Source organism: Tachypleus tridentatus, chromosome 13 (genome assembly GCF_004210375.1).
Source record: "Tachypleus tridentatus isolate NWPU-2018 chromosome 13, ASM421037v1, whole genome shotgun sequence".
Classification (NCBI taxonomy): Eukaryota; Metazoa; Arthropoda; class Merostomata; order Xiphosura; family Limulidae; genus Tachypleus; species Tachypleus tridentatus.
Genome location: NC_134837.1, coordinates 222534654 through 222556607, shown reverse-complemented (window position 1 = coordinate 222556607; position 21954 = coordinate 222534654). Strand labels below are relative to the sequence as shown.

Genomic DNA, 21954 nt, shown 5'->3' with positions numbered 1-21954 from the left:
TTTTATTGCCCTTTGGACCACCTCTAACAACTATTTACACCAAACAAGCTGTTAATTACTTAATGAATGTGTATCTCACATTACAGTATTGAATTGCATAAACACATGAACTATTCATGCTGTACCTCATGAAAATTTATTTTTATTGTTTATTTTATGTAAGTCACAATATGATAGTTATTCATTTAAATTTTGAATGTAATTCACCAAAACCTAGTAATATGTACAGAAAAAGGTGCCTGGGGCAAGAAGATTAAAAAGAAAGAATGGCCTCAAGCATCTTTGAAACAAGGTTGTTTTAAAATAAGCCTTTCAAGCTCCAAAGCTTCAAAAGTAACTAACGTTTTTGAATACCTACCTAAATGCTGCATCATTCTGTTCTAAAGAAACTTTATCAATGGTCTTTCCTTCAATTGGATCTATGATGCGAATCACTGAGGCCCACATCCCTGGACCAGCTTTAGGGGCACTAAATGTTGTTTCTGGAAGATTTTCATTCAAAAAAGCAGCAGCCATTTCATTGGCCAACTCCTGTTCATCCTCCCCAGCTGCCTCAATCATTTCCTAATAAACAAACTAAAGATTCTAAATGCATGACAATAAAAACTTCTAATTCATTATTAATCACACGAGGAACTGGAAAAGCCAAGAAATATCTGTAACAGTTACACTTATCCTTATAACCCCCAGACACACTATTATTAGCATTTTGGTCATATAATAATCATTAAACCCTATTTAGATAAAATTAACATTTAAATAATTAAACACTGACTATCCAGCTTACTTTGACAACATAAACACACATGTCAGCCTGAATAATTGTAATAAGCAGTTTAATCAGGTCAGTTAAAAGAAACAACTATAAGTTATGATACAAATTTTATTACAAAAAGTTCTTGTTTCAACCTGAGCCATCTGTTGTTTTCTTTCCTGTTTGGTTTTTTCTGTATAAGCATTATGGTCAGTTTCAATCAGAATCAAATATCCAGTATCTGGATGAATAACAAATTTTCTAGGTGTATATTCCAAAGATGTTGAGACTTGGTTAAAGACAGCTCCTAACTTCTCTAAAGCTAAGATCCTTAAAAAATGCAATTAAATTAATTACAATATGTGAAATTACTTTAGGGAAAAAACAGATTCTCTTAACTTTTTAAATACAAATATTAAACATACCTATTATAAAAATTAGCTTGAAACTTCAAAATTATCTCCACATATTATCTAGATTCTGCAAGTAAATTAAATTTTAAAATTTTAATTCAAGCTAATCTATGGCTTTTAAAATACAAACTCTACATGTTTCAACGCTTACCACCTCATCATCAGGAGTGAATTTGGAAAATATGTAATACTTATTTATTCATTTTTAGCCAGTTCATATGACTTTTGTTAGTCTACATTTCTGTATAAATCTCAGAGTGATCCCCATCACATTTTACAATGATATTTGCTGTACTTTCAACACAGGTACCTCTTTTAATTATTTTTCTTTACAAGTCATAGTGTTACATTCAAAATTTAATTAAACACCTGTACTATCAACGTATTTAAATGAAATTAACATTATAATGTTAACACACAGTTTGAAGCTTTATGTTTTCTAAGTTTTAAGTCCATTATTTCAAAAGAAATCTTTAAAAAAATTACTTAAACTTCAGACACACACACACAGCCATTAAAAACAGTACTATAACCCAACAACAGTTAATTTCATATTGGTGTGCATTCTTCATCATGAGGTAACTGTTTGCAGTATTGTTGGCTGTTTGACTGACAATAGCACGTTTTCATTTCTTAACTAAATATGCTATAGTTAGAGATACAGTTTAAATTGTAATTTGGCCTTACTGTTATATTTTAGTTAATAATGCATTAGCTACATTTTAAAATGGATAATTAAAATGTTTAAACATTTTTTTAAAATATACATTATACTTTACACCAGTTTCAAGAGCCTATGATATTATTCACTGAACAACAATATTGATGAATGGTTTTGCATGTCTCCCAAAGAAACTGTAACATGCCTTGAAGACAATGTTTACTCATATCAAGATGAAAACTAAGTGGTAAGGGATGAGAATGGAATATAAAAACATTAAAAATTAGCGAAATGTGAAAAGAAAAATACCTGGACTTACAAATAAGGAAAACAACATCTTTAAATATAAGATATTAAAATTAAAGGGTATGTTTTTTTTTCTATTTACTAATTTTAATAATTTCATTGAACTGTATGTTGATGCTAATAGCTAGATTTATTGATATGGCCGAGAAAATGCAAAATAAAATAAAAGCATTTGCCTTAAGAACTTTGGTATTCATTTAGAAGCTTCTAGAGGTTATGCAAATGAAACATGGAAACTTAAGATAAAAAAACATTTTTTATACTTGAAATGAAAATCATGTTGCATTTGAATTATTCAGAGTTTGAGTACAAAGAACTACTGTAAATAAATGTTGCATTTTTATTAAAAAGATACTATTAAAATAGTATCATTCTTGTATTCAAAATACTTATCTTTAACAAATATTACCAGGTTTTGCGAAGACATTTCAATCATTATATGTACTGTTGCATAAATGTCATTCCTCAGTGAAGGTGATTCTGATTTTTCTTAAACTTTGTTATTTCTAAAAATTTGCAAATATTATAAGCTTGAACCAATATTACTGTTTTTTCCCATAATATTAAATTGTTAAATAGAAATGAAATTTGGTAAATATTGATAAAAAAACAAGGTAAGAACTCTTCTGAGATTTATGCAGAAATGTAAACTTATAAACAGATCTCATGACCTACCTAAAAAAGGAATAAATATTACAATTAAATTTTCAAGTTCATTCCTGATGATGAAATTATAAAATTTCAAACATGTAGAGTCCATATTTTAGAGGATATATATTTGTTTGAATAAAACAAAATTGTGTTTTATTTATAATATTAAATTATCTTATTCTTATATGTGACATTTTTATAAATTATCAATCACAAAATTTTAAAATTTCAATGTTGAATTTTTTCAAAGAAGCAACTAAAAATGTTTTCAAAATTCTCCTAAAACTTACAGAAATTTAAATTTATCTTTCTTTTGATAAAATAAAATAAATTTAGTTAACTGTGTTTACAATCACTGGTGTACAGTAAAAAAATAAAAAGCTGATTTTTAAAGTTATTAAACAGTTTCATGTAATGAATGTAACAACTTTTAAATTTTATACTCTCTCTCTCTTCACACACACACAATTTTTATTATTTCTTGTTCATAATTTTCTTCATCCATTCATTGAGATTCTTAAGCCAATAAGTTTTAATGATATATAAAAAGAGTAATACAGAGGCCATGTTAATGAAATGTAACTTGATATAAAATACAGAGGCCTTGTTAGTGAAATGTAACTTGATATAAAATACAGAGGCCTTGTTAGTGAAATGTAACTTGATATAAAAGAATGAAAAATGATTTTCCTAATCCTACCCCAGAAACAACAAAACATAAAAACTTTTTCTATCACAATTCAAAACCATAACTCAGAGTAAGTATAAATTAAAAATGAAGCATTTCAAAAGCTTTAAAAACAAACAGTAATTTCTGCAGAAGTTCTTCATAAACATCTTAACCCTTTCGATGTGGTTGGCGACCGCAGTCGACTTGAAGGCTCAGTGCAGCAAGCGACCTTCCTTTATTCCTGTTATTCTTATGTATTGAATTTAACATATATAGTATTGGGTACAATCACTGAATATTTCAGGGACTTTTGTTGAGTTATTGCCGAGATATCATGCTTTTAGTACTGATACCGTAATTAGTTGAAGTATCAAACATATATATTCAGCACCATGCCAAACATTAAAAGTTGTTATTCAGCACTGAAAGGGTTAACATATCACCAAGCTAAGATTTCATCACATTGGTGCATTCTCTACACAAAACTCCTCTGAACTAGACACCTCATTAGCTTTTATATTTCAAACACATGAAAGTTATAGTTTTCCTGTACTGAAAATTATTTCTGATAGTTACTTCTCTCTACTCACAGGATTAGCTTCTCCTGTTTTGTGTTGCTCTCTATGTGCAAACTTTTTTTTCTTTTTTTTTATAATGCATGCCACATGCCTTCCATACCTCTCTGTTGGAACCAAACATTCCAACATGTCTCAAATAAATTATGATGGAAAGTGAAAGTAGAGTAATGTACCCATAAGAAATACATTTTCAGTAAAGGAAAATTATAACTTCTAATACAGTACTTCCTTCCTCACATAAGATTAGGTGAAACACCGAATTGAAAAGAGGAGGAACCAGTGAGAGGGAAGAACAGATGTACCTCCCTAAAGCATCCCAAAGATGAGCAAAACAGAACAGATGATTGGAGAAAAGACACTGCACTACTTCATAACCAGGTATCTCCTCACCACGACCAGCTACAAACAAACATGGTAGAAAAAAAGAGCACATAATAATGGGAAAGGATAAATCAAGAAAGTGATCTCAACAAATAAACATTGAAACTCAGTCCCACAGAAGTAAAGTAGATTATAGAGGATGTGCCCCATCATTTAGAATGGGTGGGACATGGCAGTCTGTGCTTGGGATGTCAGCTACATACAAAAACCTCCTCAATGGGTATAGACATCTGCACGAGGGTAGAATGAGAACTATAATGGTCTCATCTCATGAACAAAATTACTGACAAATAAGTGACCTAAGTATGGGGAATCTAATGCCACCAGTTCTAGCTAACATTTTTTTGACACAGATTGAATCTCCAGCAACCAATTCAGCCTTACATCCACCACTATACTGGTACAGATATGTTGATGATACAATTGCTGGATTCACATCTACAGAACACACACTTAGTTTTTCAACCATGTTAGCTCCATACACCCCAACATAAAGTTTACTAGTGAACAGGAAAATACTAATCAAATAGCATTTCTCAACCTCAATATCACAAGAACCGATACACAAATCAAAACAAGAATCCACAGAAAAATCACCCATACTGGAATATACATTCCTTGAGACTCAGCACATGAAACAAAACAAAAAGTCAACATATTAAGAAATCAAATAAACATGGCCACAAAACTATGCTCACCTGATAAAATTAATGAGGAAATCAACAAAATAAAACAACACTTCATCAACATTAACAAATTTCCTCCAAAAACCAATGAAAAAATTATATGCACACACCTAGATCAACAAGAAACAAACGATAGTAAATCCCAAGATACAACAAACTACAAAACTTTACACTGCTGCATACCATACGTTCCTGATATCAGCAAAAAAAAACCAATAACCAACATTCCAGTAAACATCAAATTTATACAAAAATGAGGTATAAAACTAAAGTGTAAAAACTACACTGACAAACACAACACCAACATTATTTATAAAATACAATGCAACAATGGCTACGACTTCTATATTGGAACAACAAGCAGAAAAATGGAAACCAGATTCAAAGAACACAAAAAAACACCTTCACACATTTTTTAATATTGCATATCAAATAAACACAACCATAAAAAATACACAGATACTAAGGAGAAAAATAAATATAAGCAAATGCAAAGTCAAAGAAACCCTACTTATACAACAATTCAAACCAATATAAAGGAACACCCTTATACCTATACTAATTAATAACCTGATATCTAACTGCAACACCCCGTACAATCCCATACCAATTTACACTCTTGTTCCTAAGATGTGCCCAGTAACAGTCAGTTGCAAATTCTCTCTTTGTTAATCTGAAGATGACCTAAAAAGGTTTAGACATTGTTATGTAAGTTCTTTTCAATTAAAATTTTAATACCCACACCAACCATCCTGAAATATATTTTTACTTCAAGTGGGTTTCTTATCATCATGAAAGAAATGGAAACATCTCTCTTCATGACCCATTACACAAAAGGAAGATAGGCAACCCAAAACCTGAATGAGGAATTAAATTTATTGGTTCACTCAGTATCCAAAACCAGCCCACAGGCTGCTGACAACTGTGTGAGGTTAGGATGAGGACACCCAATCGAAGGGGTGAAATGCACCGAGAAATCTTACTGTGTCACTCAATTTCGAGGATGATATGCCTTTTACACTGGCAAAACACAAATGCGCAATTCTGAACAGAATAGATATAGCATTCTATGCAGAACCCATACAGCAGTATGCCTCCATGATTAACTACCCCACAAGCTTGGAACTGGTAAGGGATAAGAACTTGTTTTACTCTACTGGAAGTAGGAGGGGAATGAGCATGGGAAAGTCCAGAGGAATGGCTGCACCCGAAACAGTTCAATTGGCAAACATGAAACCATATTTTGAAAAGCAGACCATACCAATTAATTTAATCAAAGGAAGACAAGGATGGGAAACTATCTGCTTCTGTTTTATCCATGCTGTTCATTGGTGGTACAGTCCAGGACAGGTCCATGTATGAAGCAAGTACTGCAAGGATACTGACTATCCAGTGATCTTGCAAAATATCCCACCTTAAAGATAAGTATGTGGGGAGGTGGAAAAAGCACATGAATCAACAAAGTGTACAGTGCAGATTTCTTTGTGTATGTACAGAATATCTAGTCAGGCACCACTTGCCACAGAGCAGATCCAAGAGACAAAATTTAAAGAAAAAGCCTCTGAAAGATAAGGAAGCACTAAAAATATCTACCTAGTGTCATAGCTATGCTAAAGCCTGAGGTATAGCCACAGATTGTAAGTGATAGCCTGAGGAAGCAAAAACTGCTTCTTGATGAAAGTAATAGGAGATGAATGTTTGAGAAGTGGTCCACATGCCCAATTGCAGAATCTTCTCCAAAGGCTGGCAAAGACAAGAAGCAAGGGAAAAGGTGAGGTGTCAGCTTTAAAGGATAACACAAGACAAAGCACAATGGGAAAGGAACAAAAGGAACTTGATTAAATAATAAACTCAACTGGTAAGGGTAAAGGAAGATTGCTACAAGATAAAGAGAGGGGAATACCTGAAAAAATCCATGTAGGCAATACAACAAAGGGAAATGAGCAAAAAGGAGGAGTTATCCTTGTAAACTGCTGAGGTCTTGGGAAGGAAGAAACAATCTGGATATAGGAGAAAATAAGTTTGGTGGTACAGGGTGAGAGTAATGTCAACAGCGAACAGACTTCAAGAGAATCAATTGCAGGCTAAGAGTAGTAGAAAATAGAATGAAATATATATGAAACAATAAGCATGAGGAAATGGGTCAGAGATAAAGTAAGGAAATAAAGTACAGCTTTGATGTCTCATTCCAGAAGTACTGAATGCCTAGGCAGCCAATGTATGTGAAAAGAATGGATCAAAATGGGAAGGCCAGAGGAATGAAAACTCTTGCAGTAACTAACAGAATGGAAAGCATAGGATAGGGCTGCCCTATAATTTGATATAATGGAGACCAAATATCCCTTCTCAAAAGGCCATGTAAGAAATTTGTAAATACTAGCAACAAAAGAACGAAAAACTGGGATACCCCAAGCCAGGTTATAGATGCAAAAAAAAACATTCCACTTCCACTAATACACAGCCATGGTTGAAGGGCGAACAGAAAGAGAGAATGAAATGCCACATGGGAAGTACAATAATTATGTGATAGTAGTGCTCTCCTAGCGGTGGAGAGATGACCCATGACGATTTGCACAAGAGACATGTTGATATATCTGATTCCCATAGGGAAGTGCAAAAAGCTTGTGGCATGTGTTACGAAACAAAGTTTGCATGTAGAAGGAAAACGTTAATCAGGATAAAATTGGAAAAACTAACTTTGTGAGGAAAGTACTATATCAAGAAAAAGAGCTCTCAGTATTTTCAGACCAGTAACTTATGCCTTTTCAAAACTAGTATTCAAGTTACAGGGCAAATTAGTGCTATTTTATTGAAAAGTATTGTGTCTTTCTTCCTACTTGTCTATGTACGACATATGCTGAAAAAATTTAGGAAATGCACGAAAACTAGAAGGATGCTAAAATCAACCTGAAAACAAAATTTGCAATATTAGAAAAAAAATTATAAAATTAATGTTCCAATGAGTAAATTTCAATCCTTATTTTTTTTTAATTTGTAGAAAGCTGACTAAAGTTTATTTTCTATAATTCGGAATTCAATGGTACTGAATGTACACATTCAGATGTGGAAGAGGTAATAAGTGACACAAGTACTTGATTTAAAATTAAATTCAAACCTACTGAAATTTGATGTATCAGATAAAATTAAACAAGCAGGTTATTCTCAACACAAAATAAAGTATCTGAGATCTGTGAGGTTGAAAAATGAAAGCAGGAAAATTTCTTGCAAAAGCTTCATCATTATAGTTTTGTGATTATCTGAAGTAGTCCCATCCTTAAAATGCAGACACACAAGCATAATAAGTTACTCTTTCTCTCATGTTTTTCACTATATATATAATAATGGAAGTAATTTCAATACAAAAAATATACATATAGGAACATTAGTAAACATTTTAAAATACCTCAAGAAATTTGTAGAGATAGCTACAATTCCTTCAGGGCATTGTTCTGAAGAAAATCCAGAAGCATACTCCAATGTTTCATATGATAAAGGAGTAAGATGAAAACGATTTTGGTAATAATAACTCAACCATGATCGACTAGACATAGCTAGAACCTGAAATAGAAATAAAACATTGTGAAACTCCTGTTTATGGACAATTCAACACTTAATAAATAACAAGCACAAGAAACTCAAAGAGAAAACTATGAAAAATCTACTGTATTTCCAGCAAAAATATAAAATGGCTATAGCAAACTGAAATCCATCACCAGCAACATGTAACTTCAAATACATCAACAAATTATGCCCTTGCTAAACTTTTATACATTGGTTAACAATCATGCAAGAACACTCAAAACACTGGTGATAACCTTCACTTGAAAAATAAAACTATGCTTAGCCAAAAATTTATATTTTTAGGTTGTAATTCAAAATTTAAGTTAATGACTATTCCTGAGATAACTAATAATTTATTTAAATTTGAATTTGCCAGGGAATGGTATTGCAGAATAACTTCTTAATAGTGTAATAAATAAAAACAAATTAGAAATATTCTTTTATACTTGTTAAAGCTTTGTAGAAAACTAGTTTAAATACTTTATTTTAATTTCAATATCAAGTTCAGACAACTTTCATCATTAAATTTCTTTCCAAGGTTTTTGACAAATGATAACTTGTTTAGAAGTAATCTTGTCATGAACTTCTCCTATTCTATGTACAAGTGGATTATTAATTACACTGACAATAATGTCTTTCCCTTAGACACAAAGCTGGAAAAGGTTTTTACAAAGTTTTTGAGGAACACACAGATACCACGTTTGTTGTATAAATGTCCTTCCATAATCAAGTGAATAGTAATTTCATCCACCCATTTTAAAGGTTTAAAAATTATGGATGCTGAAACCACTGTCAGTCATTTATATTCTCACAGAAAAAAATATTTTTTAAACTGCATGGAAACAAGGATAAGAATACATAAATGATACCGAGTTTAATCATTTTGGTTGTAAAATATCTGAAGCTGGTTTTGAAATTCTTATAAAAAACAAACAAACTTTCTATTATTAATGATCCAAAAGATCTACTTTATTCATCTAATCAGCTTCACATTGTTTGATATTCATTAATATATTTCAAGTTTTATTTTCCCAACTTAAGCAGTCGCCTTCCTGCTGTAAATGATACAACACCAACACTGACAAAGAAAAATGACCACTCCTTTTCAAACCAACATCACTACTACTGTCATCAGGTGTTTTACATAATTTTAATGGAGATTAATTTATACCTAATTATTAATTTTAATCATTTAAATAGTTCACCATCACAGGCCAACTTTACCACACTTGTTGAACTTCATGGCTTGTGAAAAATGACCATAGGAAAACACAAATATATTATCAAGAACGAAAAATTACAACATCAAAAAACTTTAAAAACGTTTTATTGTTTTTAACTTCTTATGAAGTATTTTAAAGCTTTCTTGAAGTTACTTCATATTGATTACACAAACTTATTTGTTATAAAAGTGTAACTAATGTCCACTCACTACTCAAGAACAATAAATATCATACTTCTATTCTTTTACATGGCTATTTACATGAAACCAAGTCTCTTTTCAATGTTAAGAGTTACTCAATTTTTTTAAGATTGCCACTAGCAGCACAACAAATGCACACTTAACTAAAAAATTCACAGCTAAATAAACAAAAGTCAGAGAAACATAAAATACATCAAATTAATTGAAAAAAAGATGAAAGAAGATTGAATGTGTGTATAAGTTTAAGAACTAGCAAAAACAAAAATCTAAAACTTTATAAGTGTGATGTTTACATTGATACCCTGAAGTTAGTAGTGAAAGCTGCCATACTTTGAGGTTTCATTCACGAAATAAATGAAATAAACATTGCATAAAGTTAAAATATTAATGACACAATATTTTAGTACAAGACTGTTGAACTAGAAATAATTATATTTTTTAATTAAATATTGAAAATCAAATTGTAAGTTTACCCTCAAAATGACGTGGATGATACATTAATAAGAAGTTTGGATTTACAAATATCATAAAACTATTAATACACAAAAATTGTGCTTAGTATGTGGATAGTAGTTAGACATGGTTCAAAATGAAATAAAAAGGGGAAAAACAATAAATAGATGTGCAATGTTGTGAGCTTAGTTTCATAAGTTCAAGTCGTTCACTAAAAAATACGTTTTTTTGTATGTGAAAGACCTACAATGTTAACTAAAAGACTGTCAAACTTTGTGAAGATATGCAAGCTATATTGAAAGTTAGAAGTATTAAATCTATAAAAATTCAAATGATCACAAAGAGGTCACATGGTCAGTTAAATTCACTGAGCCCATGTGAACAAAGTTAATAATAAACCAATTCAATGGTAATATCTACAGAATGAAAACCTCTTAAGACTTTAGAATTGATAACCTTATCTGGGAAGTCTCATGGAAATAAAAGTCTAAAGAATATTTTTCTGCTCATTATGAAACTCATTGAAAATTTAAAAAAAAAGTTTCATTCTTCAAATTCACTTTTATAATTTATGAGCATGTATAAAAAGCCTCATATTTAGGTTCATTTTACAACCACGAAAAAATACAAGTTTCTGCCAACTACTAATACATTCAACTAAATGTACACTCTACACAAGTATAAAACAACTGTAGTTCAAATGTTATTATATACAATTTACTTACTGAGAACCTGTATTGTGGTTAAAAATTAAGACATGATTTAAATTACCATCATGGTTATTGTGACGTAACACCACAGACATATTACTGCTGAATCACTTTACATAAAGCAGAGTTTGAATAAAAAACTATCATTCTGAGAGAATTTGTGCTAAATCACTTTAAATTATGCAGGAACTAAATACAAAGTTACCATTATACACCAACAACCAATATTATACTGCAGAAAAAGCTCTTACTTCCATTAGAACAACAAAAGGTGAAAGGCACAGTCTGATATAACTGTTGTAACTTATTATTGTTGTGGACAGAAACAAACATTTATACAGTACTAAATCCACTGTGGCTCACAACAGGCAATGCTATTCATAGCACTGAAACCAGGAACTGCAAAAAACTATATTTCAACCAGTTAAATCTTTAAAACATTTTTTTTATAAGGAAGGTACAAATAAGAAAAACTAATTGTTTCCTCAACACAAAAAACAGAATTATAAATATGTTAAAGTGATCAGCACATTAATGTGTATTATGAAATTAAGCCATTCACTCACTGCATCAGTGCCTTGCATTCTAACTTTAAAAAGCTTCACTGGTTTAGAGCCCAAGTACCGAGTTCGAGTGTCTGACAAATCACCTGTTACTTGGTCAAGAACTGTCCGCAAAAGTACACCGTTCTGTAGCAAAATAAAAACAGATTAATGGAATAAAATAATGACACAACTACGTTTTACACATACACATAAACAATGATGCATGACCCGTACTTCATATTTCTAATTTAGCTTTCAGTATGGTTAATTTTCACTGTAACATAGCAACTTATAAATAAGTTGTAAAATATAAAATAACTATTTTTGAGGTTTGAAAATAAGAATTTCTACTTAATAATTTTAACCATTAATCAAATTTCTACTTGCACCTTCAAAAATAATTCTGTAAGTTTTAACTGCTTGGAAAATGTAAAGCTGCAGTGGTGTTAACCAAGATTCTTTATCAAATAATTTTTAACACAATATAAGCTGGACATTGTAAGTGACATGTACCTGTAGTCCAATATTCAAATACAACATTCCCTGGAGTGATTCTCCTCCACCTTCAGACCCACCCATCTCAACTATAGACAGTGATTCTGGTGTATCAGGCAGGGCTTGAAGACTCAGAGGGGACAAGCAGTCCTGTGAAAATTGAAAAACCAAATTGCAAAACAGGTCCAATTGCAGAAAACATCAACAAAGAATCTGTTTATGGCATAAAGCAGTAATATCAATACAACTCATTTTGATTCCAAGGTCCTTTTCACAAACACATAACAAGTACAAAAAACATACAATAATTCATACTGTTGCTACACTATATCCATTCCTTTTAAAACTCTAATATTTAATAAATAAACAAGGTTATGAAAATATATAATTTTCTCAAAATTATTAACATTTAAAAAAACAAAATAAGCACACCTCAAAATCTAGCAAAACTATATTTAACCTCTTTATGGTCTAGTATAGTGACACTGATAATCTCTTTTTGTTCTCAAATTCAAAATGTTTAACTAAACTGCATAACATGTGGTACACATTTTATTATACCTGGCTTTAACTTTTTTTTAAAGCATTATATATACATTTATAAAATTTGATTCAGTATTTAATTTTGTAGGTTGTGAATTTTCTGAAGTTTTGATGATAAACTGTTTCTAAAAAAAAACGTTCTTTGAGCTTGTTTTGTATTTAAGTTCCTAAACTACTGTAAATTTATCCAAGTCTTAATTTTTCAATAAAGTGACAAATTATGTGTTTGTTCTAGTAAAGGCAAACTTCTCTGTTCATACATCTGACAAACAATGAATGCAAAATATAACAGGAATAAAACTACTTTTTATTAACATCAACATTCATCAGTTATTTATATTTATTACTCTCCTTTATCCATCAAAGATGTTATGTAATCACAAAAATAACATAAAACACGGATGAACAAATAAGTGTTGTAACTGATAAAAACACCAGTTGTACTTGTATCTTAGGCTCACATTAATACAGAAGATTTTTTCAACTATGTTTTTATTAAGCAAAATTTCTATTCAATAATTAATACCTGTCTTCATTAACTAAGCAGTTCTTCTTGTTTAAGCAATAACAATTTTACTAATACACACAACAAAAAAATATTGTGTCTTCCAAAGACAGTGCCATCATAAACTCCTAGCTTGCAACTGCAATACTCATTAAAAGATCCTTACCACAGAAGAACATTCCTCCAGCTTTCTAAAGTATATATAAAAAGTTCTAGATTTTTGCCTAAATTTTGTTAACTTCATATTAGAACCCCTTATTCTTTCCTATGGGAACTTCAACTAGTCATTAACTTATCTTAGAAACAATAAATTACTGCTTAATTTACTTTATTTGATTTAAATTCACATAGAAAGACAATGTTTTCTATCCAATTGTTTTTAGCTCTTGGTTCTATCTTCTTCAAAGCTAAGGCTTATTAGTTGTGATCCAACCCACTTGATGTGGCATCAAAAAATGTATCACATAAGGCTGTAGAAATAAAATTATTGGTAGAAAATGAAAAATCTCATAAGGAAAAAAAGAAGAAAAGCCTGTTTCCAAAGAAAGGCAATTTTGAGTAAATATAAACATATACTTTGTGATAGTAATCAGATTTCTTAAAAATCAGTACATTGTTTAGTGGTGATAATTCTAAGAGTTGCAGAGAAATCACAGTTGAAACTTTGTCTTTTGAATTAAACTAAATACATGTTGCAAATCTATACGTTATTCATTTTTTAATATTTCTGAGTAAAAGAACTGTTCAAATAACAGTAGGAATTAGTACTTTTACTTGAATTTTGAAGTTTGATATACAAGAATGCACATGACACTGAAACACTGCACTCCATTCATCATAAGGGGGTTTTCTGACATTTTCTTTGCATACTCAAGTTGTTTACTTTTATGTATGTATATTTCTGTTGTAATTACAAATAGTGTTTGATTAATTCCTATAGATTAAATATGATGGAACTGCGAGGATTCCAAAATGTTTAATAAATGCTTCCTATTATCATGTTTGTGTTTTGTTTTAATACAGGGTTAAGATCTGTATGAAACTTATGTACGTAGGGCTGAACAGAAATTAATGCTTCAATAAAATATTACAGACAAATAAAGTTTTACCAGAAAAAAGAAAACAAATTGCAAGCAGGTATAATAAAGCATTGAGATACTTGTATAATTATGTTATGCCCAATGTGAGTGAGACTTTACTGTTCTTTGATAATCTGTATTTCAAGTAGAAATGGATCAGACCACAATGACATAATTAATGCTTTTTGACTTTTTAAACCCTTATAAAGCAGATGTGTATCCCTTTCACAACAAAGTATTTTGTGTATCAGGAAAATTGAAGAAATAAAATTGTTTTTACACTTGAAAATCCCTACAAGTCACATCATTAGATTCAGTGCAAAATACTCTTATCAAAATATTACCGTACAAAATAGTGGAATCATAAAGCATTCCTTATTGACACGCAAGAAGTTAAAGCTAGGTGTAAAGGTTCTGTCTTAGAATATCCATCATAAATAGTTGGAAGTTTTCATAACATTAAATTTCATACAGCTTACTTTTTGAGTACTGATGTTTTAATACCAACTAATCATTGGATTTTAACAAATTACCTTCAGTTTACTGACTCTGTCACTGCTAAATAAGATAAACAACTCTTGAAATACACATTAAAAATAAAAAGATTGTACTTTAAGATATCATCACTTATTTGAAACTGGTAAATTTAGAAAGTTTAAAGAATAATACCATTTCTCAATGGGTGGTGCAAAATTCCAAGCTTCCACAACAGTGTGCACTAGGAAAGGGTTTTATATGTTTCCATAATATGGAAAGAGTTATGAACACAAGTCAGAAAGGGCACACATAAAACTCCACTGCGACATATAATATGAAGACCAGAACAGTCACAAGTAACTAGGAGCTTATGGAATGAAACTGTGTATACACCTCATCACTTTCATTGGGAGAACCAAAAGAATCTCATAACTATCAGCCAGTACACTCATAATTAATGTTAGAATACACTGTAGAAATGAAAGACTACTTACAGAAGGATCAAGTGAAATAACTCTGACAGTATTATCAGCTAAGCCAACAGCCAGAAACCTTGAACGTTGTTCTCCTGCTGGTACTCCTGCAAGTGCCATACATATAACATCAGCTGACATTTCTTTTCTATCAGTGTATTCATTTAACTGTCCTGTCTGTAAATATTAAAAAACATAAAACAAAACATTATTCTGCTTATCAAAAATTGTCATTTACAAGCTTGAAAAAACAAAATTATTAGCTCTGCAAGAAAAAGAAACAGCTCTATATTTTCCTTTTGGAACACAACAAAAACTTAGTTTATCCACACTTTATCTGGGACACATATAAACACTTGATTTACTAAATGAAACAAGACATCAAGACACATGATAATATTGTGTCGCTAAAACAATCTGCAGAACACACTATGTCATCAGCAGGAGTTTAACAGTTTTCCACTTTCTATAGCTTGGACCATTACAATCTAAACTCAGATATACATGCAGCTGATGGGCTCTACTAAACTTACTTCACACATCAAATTTCATGGCAATGCATTAAGAAATATAGAAGATATAAAATCCCCAATTTTGAGTGAATTTCTTCTTTGTTTTTTTCTTTATACTAAAAGTGCAGAAACTATTTCTTAGAAAAACATACTTTCATAAATTTTTATTTTTTAAAACATGGAACAGTGACAACCTACAGTTTTTTGTCAAATATGGTCTAAATATAAGCCAACTGCCCAACCTGAACACATTATTTGTGCATGCTCATGCAAAAAGTCATAAGAGCCATCAATTAAGGGCAACTGTCTACTTTTTTGCATGTTATTAGTCCATGTTCTTTGGTGTATTATTTAATTATATAAATTTTTTCCGTAACTCACTATTAGTAGTATAAAAAAGTAGGGTTAGGTGTCATTGATAATCAACAAGAAGAAAAAAAGAAGATATGGGTTAATAATTTTTTCATGTTCATTCTTTATTTATCATTAAAATAGTAAAATGTAAAAACTGGGATCTCTTCAGGTTAATTAAAACTGGATTAGGGAAAATAAATAATAATATAATAAAAAAGTTTCACAAGCAGATCATAGGTAATGTAATTCAACAGCATAACATGACTTCAATATACCTAAATTGATTTAAAACTTATAATAGTGCAAACAGTAGTTAGACATGGTATAAAGAATAATAAAACAATATAAATAGATGTATACTGTTACGAATTTACAACTAAGTAGGATAAACAAATGTAGTTTCATGCTAGAAAGAAAAAAGAGCTAACTTACATTTATTTCAATTTTTTTTTATGGTTATGAGGTCTGTCAAATTAACTAATTCTGTTTTGAAAACAAACATTTGAAATGTTTTTATGAGGTTTTAGAGAATACACAAATTAAATTTCATATTTGTAAGACTGTTTTTTTAATCTCAACAAGAAAATCACTTTGTGCATAGACTTTTTCAAAACAAGTACATGATAGATTCACAAATAAATCTTCAGCAGAGATGCCAAACTATTTCAAATGACTGAGCGTAATGATTGTAGACAAAACCCTTTCACAGTTTTAGTCCTTTTAGATTTGCCAGAAACAAGACAATCTGGTAAACAAGGCCTCTTTTTTCCCATCTTGTGAATGATTGCATTGGTGTTTCTTAGTCGCTTAGAAAATGAGAAATACCCATCTACGCGAACGCTGATTGGCTGACAAGCACTGATGATGTAACTATGGATTCCCCCACGTACCCAGTATGGAGAAGTGCCGCACTCAAACTATTGGTAGACGTCAGAGATACAAATATTTTTTATTATTTCAAGCATAAACATGATTATCGCAAGTAGCCATTTGGACTATGTCTTTTATTTATCATCAAAATTTAATTGTATCTCACTGGAAATTTTCTTTTCACTCCTTTCAAGCCCTGGGGGAACAATTTATCACTTTATTGTATAGGCCTATATAATATATAATAATTTGGGAGTTGCAACAAGTTGTAATATTTGTCTGTATGAGCATATAGTCGTAATGTATACACCAAAACTGTAATGATTATGCTCAAATCGTAATGGTTGGCATCTCTGCTTTAGTAAAAATACTTTATTCAAAAAACTAATTCTTTTGTGTACAAAATACTTGTAATGTGTACTAAAAGTCTGCCAAATTTGTGAAGATAGTATTAAAACTAAATAAAATATATTTTACAAGTCAATGGTCTGTCTTATTTCTCTGTTTTAAGGCACATGTGAGAATTGTCTCCTATTTTATTCATTTTCAATATCTTTTGAACATGATTTTGTTAAATAAAATGTTCAAGAAGTTAGGTTTGTGATTTTTAAACTTTGCAATTCTGAATCACTATCCTTAAATATCTAGCACAACTACTTCTCTACACAGGAAGCACTGAGACAAACTGATTTTCCAGATACTCAACATCACAACTTATTTATTTCCTGGCTGCAAATATAGAGATAGCAAAAATTACTGTGTATGTGCAATTAGAGATTACACAGACAAACAATCTTAAGCTTCTTGTCATCAATGGTTATTTTGACTGCAGTACTGCAAAAGTCTAGGTGTATATTCTTTATGGTGATAATGCATATTTAACTCTTTGTTTCTTTTAATTCATGAACATTAGTGTGCATATTATATTAGGTAAATTACAGCATGTGTTTACATGCACACATTTATAAGGCATTTTATTAAATAATATATAACAAAAGTTGCTTTTCAAGTCATTTGTGTTGGCAGAAAGAAAAGTGTGAAAAGCAGTAAAAAAGTCAAAGTTGTTAATGCTGCATAACTTACGAGAAGCTGAGCTGTAAGTTTTATCTCAGAAATACGTGTATTCAATTCATTACTAATTTAAGTAGCCTCAAATAATTAATGCTACATATACTTTATTTAAAAAGAAATCATGAAAATTTGGAAATTAGGCTTTGAATAGATGATCTTCACTCTAATGGTGACATAACACATCTGAAAAAGTTTGGCAGAAGACTCCAGGCACTGCACAATTTACCATTCTCAAAATAGTGGAAAAAATAATGTTTTCTTAAAAGAATTTACTTTGCAACTCTGGATGCATTGTTTCTACTATGTAATTCTCATCATTAAAGTGAAACTCCATACAACATTGGTAATTGCTTAGTGGATAGAACAAACTGAAGTACCTTCAACTGAATGTTTTTATAAATCTATAACATTGTTTTCTACTGGAGACTAAACAACCAGAACTTGAAATGTATAACAACCCCTATAAAGGGTCATTTTAACTAGAATCAATAAAAGGATGAACACTAATGTGTATTTTATACAATTTAAATATAAACATTATATAATTGGACAACTCTGCATAATAAGGAAAAAAAAATTCAGAAGTGCAAGTTCATATTTCTGGCTGTGTACCAATATTGCACTTTTTTAATACAACACATAAATCAGTGGGTTTTATACTTAAAGTAACCACTACACAAAAACTGTATGTATGATGATCCTTCAAACCAATTGAAAACCACACTACTTGCAGTGAACCTACATGCTGCACAACAGCTTACTAATGAAACATTTTATTCATGTTTCAGCTGTAACTATAATTGATGCAATAATAAGTTTAAAAGTAATACCATGAATAATTAGTTAACTTTCACACTATTTCATTAGAGATTACACTAATCACATGATCTGATAGTGATCAGAATTACTATACAAGTTAACATTTTTCTGAATTGGAAATGTATTTCCAATAATACTAACCTCTACTGATGATTTAACTATTCTTCAAGACTGGCTTTGCCTACCTAAGCACTGTTCTTGCATGCTCTAGTCTTTTATGCCCAACTTAAATGCCCTTGGTAATATGTAATTAACACATCCTCGTCTATGCACCCTTTACCCTGGTATTGTATATAAGCACCTCAATCAAATAATGCAATCACTTAGAGGCTGGTGCAGGCATGATCCACACAGAAAGCATCTGCATAGAGCAATGCAGTACCATGATAAAAACAGCACACAAGTAATCATTATAGGCCAGACCTATTAGATAGCAGAGGTTTCTTGGTGGTGGCTAGGACTATTGGACCACAATGTTACAAATATATACACACACACACACATACTTTTGATTGGATCCAAACTTGTAGTCGTACAGTGATGCATTTTGCACTATCAAAATTCATGACAAAAATAACACTAAAGTGGACAAACATTTTTCTCCACCTGAAAAAGCCTAAAGGCAACATCCCAGTCTGAGAATGATGGAATCTTGTATATTATGAAGGAACAGAACTCATTCAGTCTGGAAATATGTATATTCATCCTCACTCCCCAACCATGTAGACAAGGTATATTCCACTTGCTCCAGAATTATAGAGAGGACATGGAATCTGTGCTCAACCAAGGATCTAAGATAGGACCACTTCACATTCAGAATTACGATGAGATAGTGAACCTCCTTCCACAAACAATATACAAAACCAACACTGATTAAAAAGAAGGGTCATGCACACCCCAACCAGATATCATAGTGTCAGATCTGCACATAATTACAAGTAAGCTCCAGTGGCAACTAATGCTACTCCTTCTAATACCTGTAGAAAAAAAATATTCGGAGATCCAAGTTAGAAGAACAGTGCTCTTGAAACTATTTAAAAGGCGAACAAAATTTCCTAAACTTTTAAAAGCAAACCAATCCCAATATATTCAAATCCATTGATCAGAAGGGACAGGCAGAACCCCCTTTAGCTTCACTCATGGTAGTTCATTATCATATAGTAATACCATATGGTATTCACACATATAGGGTCTTATGGAACATCTAATTTCTACAGAGCCTGTTGCAACCAGTAATAAGAATAATTAAACTGGTTGGTAGTGTGGAATTGGATTGAAAGAAGCACACCTGTCCGGGCATCAACTGCCACAAAGTGAGATCCAGTGACAGCAAGATACAAGGGACCTTGGAAAACAGAGAGACAAAATTGTGATAAAAGTACTCCTTCTTCCTTATAATCCAGAAGATGCTATTCAAAATAGTCATGGTGTAGGGGAAAATTCCAAGAAGAAAGCTACTGATCATATAAAGAACATGAGAGAATACTGGGCCATAAAATGTTCCTCACCAAATAAATGAAATGACTAGCAAAAAAGAAATGTGGTGAATCTGCTGAGATGTAAATCAGAAGTTACCTCACTTTTAAAAACTAAAATATGCAAAATTGACATTTGGAAATCCACCTCTAAGGCAATGGGGAAAATTGTAGGAAACAGGAAAATCCAACTGAAAACACAGTCAAGATGATCACCAGAAAAGGAAGTAAAGTGGGTCACATAACAGGCAAAATCAAATTATCAGATTACATCTGATTGCAGAGGTGAGAAATAGATGGCAAGATAATTGCAGAGATGGATGCATCTTCTCCTGTAGTTGCTAGACTTAGAAAAAAATGGCCTTTCAGGATATAGTAGGACCTAAAAGGAGAGAAAATGTCCTATAACTCCAACTTATGACATCAACATGTCAGCAGCCAAAAAAAACTATTCCACCAGGAGGAAGGAAACCAAGGTAACCAAAATGGACAAGGAGGATAAAATGCCTATCTATCCTGTCATGAAATAAAACAGTAAATTCCCCAACATGAACTAATAAAAAATCAGGAAGTAGAAACTAAATAGTTTCCTCCCTCCACCAACAAGGAAGAAGTAGACTCAAAGGGGACGAGGAAAAGCCCCATAATCTCTAACATCCAAGTGATTAATATAAGAAAAAGAGTAGGATCCAAATTGGACTCAAAATACAGTAAAGTGTCAGAAAACAGAATCCAAATTTTCTCCAGGATTAATAAAAAGTGTAACTTCAAAAGCCCTCGGAGAAAACACCCCAGACCAAATGAATGTCTCCAACTTTCAGCAGGTAAAAATATGGACGACTCTAACGGAAATTACTCTCCCCCTTATAGTCTTTAAATAACAAAGGAGGAAGAGGAAAAATTGGATTAGCTGCCTCACTGACAACAGTAATATGAGAATTCATAACTGCAAACATCACATCCTTTCTAACCTTTTCTATTATATAAATATGTATATATTTTTTCAAACTGTAATTATACTGAAATCCTAAAGATAGCAAAAATCACATTCCATAACACTTCATCAAAGAAAACCATAATCAAAGCTTTGTTGAGAAAAAATAGTTACATTATCTAAGTGAAGTGTTTATACCAAGATAGAGGGTGCATTGATGAGGATAAAGAAATTTAAAATTGAGATATTACCAAGAACATTTAAGTGGGTTATGAAAGACTGGAGAATGTGAAACCAATGTTTAGATAGACAAAGTTAGGGTTGAAGAATAGCTATATTGTCGGTGGATAGTAAGTATGTTTTGGAACAACTAATAATAACTAAGTACATTTTGAATATCTTCACAAAACTTTTAAAGCTTTTAATAACTTACCAGCCATTTCCAGACATAAAAAAATGTTTAATTAAGTTTTTATTTAAAAAATTTCACTGATTATATGGAAATAGAATTAACTGCTTCAAGTGCAAAGTTATTTTCATTCTAACATTAAAAAT

The 21954-nt window shown here is 31.2% G+C and overlaps 1 protein-coding gene across 1 annotated transcript in view; it reads right to left on the bottom strand.

Annotated features, from left to right (window-relative positions):
* The window catches only part of LOC143237044 (splicing factor 3B subunit 3-like), a 112810-nt gene that overhangs the window by 19413 nt on the left and 71443 nt on the right, over positions 1 to 21954 (bottom strand). Inside the window, 6 exon segments of the mRNA XM_076475878.1 lie at positions 359 to 564; positions 910 to 1084; positions 8504 to 8658; positions 11814 to 11936; positions 12306 to 12437; positions 15386 to 15541. Of these exon segments, the coding sequence (XP_076331993.1) occupies positions 359 to 564; positions 910 to 1084; positions 8504 to 8658; positions 11814 to 11936; positions 12306 to 12437; positions 15386 to 15541 (947 nt within the window).